The sequence below is a fragment of the Nuphar pumila genome, chromosome 17, assembly GCF_984573655.1.
Source record: "Nuphar pumila chromosome 17, dmNupPumi1.hap1.1, whole genome shotgun sequence".
Lineage (NCBI taxonomy): Eukaryota > Viridiplantae > Streptophyta > Magnoliopsida > Nymphaeales > Nymphaeaceae > Nuphar > Nuphar pumila.
The window spans coordinates 1,488,376-1,491,546 of NC_143265.1; the positions used below are offsets into that span (position 1 = coordinate 1,488,376).

General features: G+C 37.8%; 1 protein-coding gene across 1 annotated transcript; it reads right to left on the bottom strand.

Moving 5' to 3' along the window:
- Positions 1-1,794: 1,794 nt before the first annotated feature.
- LOC149811323 (uncharacterized) lies at positions 1,795-2,106 on the bottom strand. Its single transcript, XM_089993851.1, has one exon. The coding sequence runs from the start codon at positions 2,104-2,106 to the stop codon at positions 1,795-1,797; it is 312 nt and encodes a 103-aa protein (XP_089849977.1).
- Positions 2,107-3,171: the final 1,065 nt, after the last annotated feature.

A 3,171-nucleotide genomic window follows, 5' to 3' on the forward strand; every position in this document is an offset into this window, starting at 1 on the left:
TGCAGCTGCCTATTATTTAAATCCACATTTTCATTATGCTGACAACTTCAACCCTGATGGAGAAGTTATGAGTGACTTTTATGATTGTGTTGAAAAATTAACTTTTGATGCAAATATTCGGTTGAAAATTACAACACAAATCGATGCATTTGAAAAGGCAAAGGGGTTGTTTGGCAGAGAGGCAGTTGTTACAACAAAAAAAATTAAAAAGCCCTGGTAAGTTTGCAATTATGTTGTTATTTGTCAATATTTTTTTATGTTTTTGTTAATTATGACATTCTTAATGTTTTTATCATTTTATTATTATTTTATTTTAATGCAGCTGATTGGTGGAGTTCATTTGGGCACGGAAATTCTGAGTTAATGAATTTCGCAATTTGAATTCTAAGTTTGGCATGCAGTGCATCGGGTTGTTAGAGGAATTGGAGTACTTTCTCATTGGTTTGTGACTTTGTATTTTATTTTTGAAATACATTTTTATAAGTTTAATTATCTTATATTTGATTGTCAATGATTTGAAATTATAGGTGTATACAAAACAAAGGAATAGACTTGAACAAGCGAAGATGAATGCATTGGTTTTTGTAATGTACAATATGAAATTAAGAGAGAGAAATATGAAGAGGAGGGCTACCAAAGACCCTATATGTCTAGATCATATAGACTCAGACGATGAGTGGATTGTGGAGAAGGAAGATCCAGTGTTGCCAAGTGATCCCAATTGGTTGGAGGATTCATGGTTGGATCTGAACTTCGACATAAATGCCATTGAGCATGTGCCTATTGAAAAAGTCACTTCAGCTCATGTTTTACAAAGTGGTTCTAGGCAAGACATGTCTTTAAGAGATCGAGGTAAAGTTATATTCCTTTTACCTAGCTATGAATATAAATATATTTTTTTAATTACATAACATAAGTATTTAATACATGATTTTTTATTGAAGGAAAAAGAAAAGCAAAAGAAGTAATTGAGGACGTGGATGAAGAAAGTGTAGATGATAAAGAGTCAGAGAATGAAGATGAAGAAGAACCTATTTATATGGATTCTTCAGATGATGATATTGAAGACTTAACTATTGATGATGACGAGACATAACAATAGCCTAGGCCCTAATTCATATCCTAGAGCTATTGGCCATTTATTTATTTTTTGGGTCTTTCAGTTGTAATTGTGAATGTTAACACTCTCATTTTGAAGAGTTCTGGACAAATACATTAACATGTGGTTGTTAATGTTAACATGCATTTTCTAATTATGACATGATGTTGTTAGTGCTAATATGCATTTTGTTGTTAATGTTAGTTCTTTATTGAATGAATGCTCATATTTAATTTCTTAGATACTTACATAGATCAAGTTGTTGCATTAATGTTACTTTTACATGTTAATCTCATATTTTCTCGTATTTATTTGAGATTTTTTATTTCGTGTTGGTTGGCGCTTCATCAATAAAGCATTTCTTATTTATTTATAATTTTATATAATTTTTATAGTTTTTTTTAAGTTTAAATTTTTTTTTTTTTAGGCTTATGCTTTGCGCCTCGAGGCTTACGCCTCGCCTCAGATTTTGGTGGAGCGCCTCGCTACGCCTCAACGCTTTTCACAACACTAAGTCCAACTAAAATCAGAATCTGTTAGAGGAGGTTAGGTATTAGGCTTCCGAGAGATAATTACCAGAACAAGAACATAAAAGCAAACAACTGTCCAGAGACGACTACTACAACAAAAACATAAAATCAAACGATCTCTCTACAGATCTATGTAACATGGACACTACATTTTTTGTTCCTCGATCATACCCCTATACAGCCAATCGATGTAGCCAATTCAGTTGTTCGATTATTCTCCTTATTTGGGGCAGAGACAAGTTGCTCCTCGATGATAAACTCATCGTTGTATACTCTTTCCATGACGTCCTGGTGATTAGAATCCCGATGGTCGATGCCAGGGAGCCCAGCCCTTTCAAACATGGACTCAACGTCGACATTGTTCTTGATGACAATGTAGAAGCCTGTGATGGAGGTTGCTGAGACCGAGAGATGGATGCCTATCGCTACCTTACCGTACTTCTTCATGAGCTCTCGGAGACGGCCTCCAAAAGCCATTGTTTACCTGAAAGCCCAACTCAAACAAGAAGAGTAGAGGATGAGAAAATAAGTGGTGCAAAACAACTCATCCCCAACTTTGCTCGAGAACAAATGCATTTCATACTCAAATTCTAAGAAAAATCATACCTCTTCCAAATGTGGCTAAAATGCTAAAGAGAAATGAGCGAGAAAAGACAAGGGATTGAAAGGGGGAGCGAGAAAAGGCAGCCCTCCAACTCCACCATCAATGGCCCGATCTTTGTCCAACTTTGGTTACCGATTGCCTTCGACTGAAGCTCCTCCAGCGGCACATCGCTGTATTTCTCAGCAAGGGGATCAGTCTCCTCGACAGCAGAGGCTGAGGCAGCCTCTTGCTGACGCTTAAGCTTCTCGGCCTTGGTGGCTTCCTTCTTCGCGGCCTTCTTGCTTAGGGCTTTTCCTTCCTCCTCGACGAGCGAGAAGGGGTCATCGTCGTCGCCGGAGATGACGCAGACGATGATAGAGTCGACCTGGGGGAGGAGGGAGGCGAAGCGCCCTAAGCGTAACGAGAGAGAGGAAGGGAGAATTTAGCACCCTAATTTGGTAGCTTTAATAAAAAATTAGCGACAGAATTAGCGAGGAAAATATTTCATTGCCAATTCGTTGCTAATTAGCGACAGATCCGAGACAAAATATTTCTGCTGCTTATGCGTCGCTAAATTGATACGGATTTTGCGACAAAAAAAAATTTGTCGTCAATTTGTCGCTAAGTAGCGACGGATTGGCGATGGAAGTTTTTCCATCGCGAATTTCACAAATATTTCGAAGGTTAGCGACGGATAGTTTTCTCTCGCTAATCTGTCGCGAATTTGTGATGAAAAAAATTCGTCGTAAATTTTCATCGCTAATCAGGGTTTTTCTTGTAGTGTACCTTGATGGATGAATGATCTTAGCTTTTCATACTCATCACGAGTGAATTGGTGAATTGGGGTACCGAATTCGTGGAGTTGAGAATACTAGAGACGACATAAGCATTAGAACTGGTTTGAGCATCAACACCGTTGGCATTAGTTTGACCACTTGCTCGAGCACCAAATGACACCC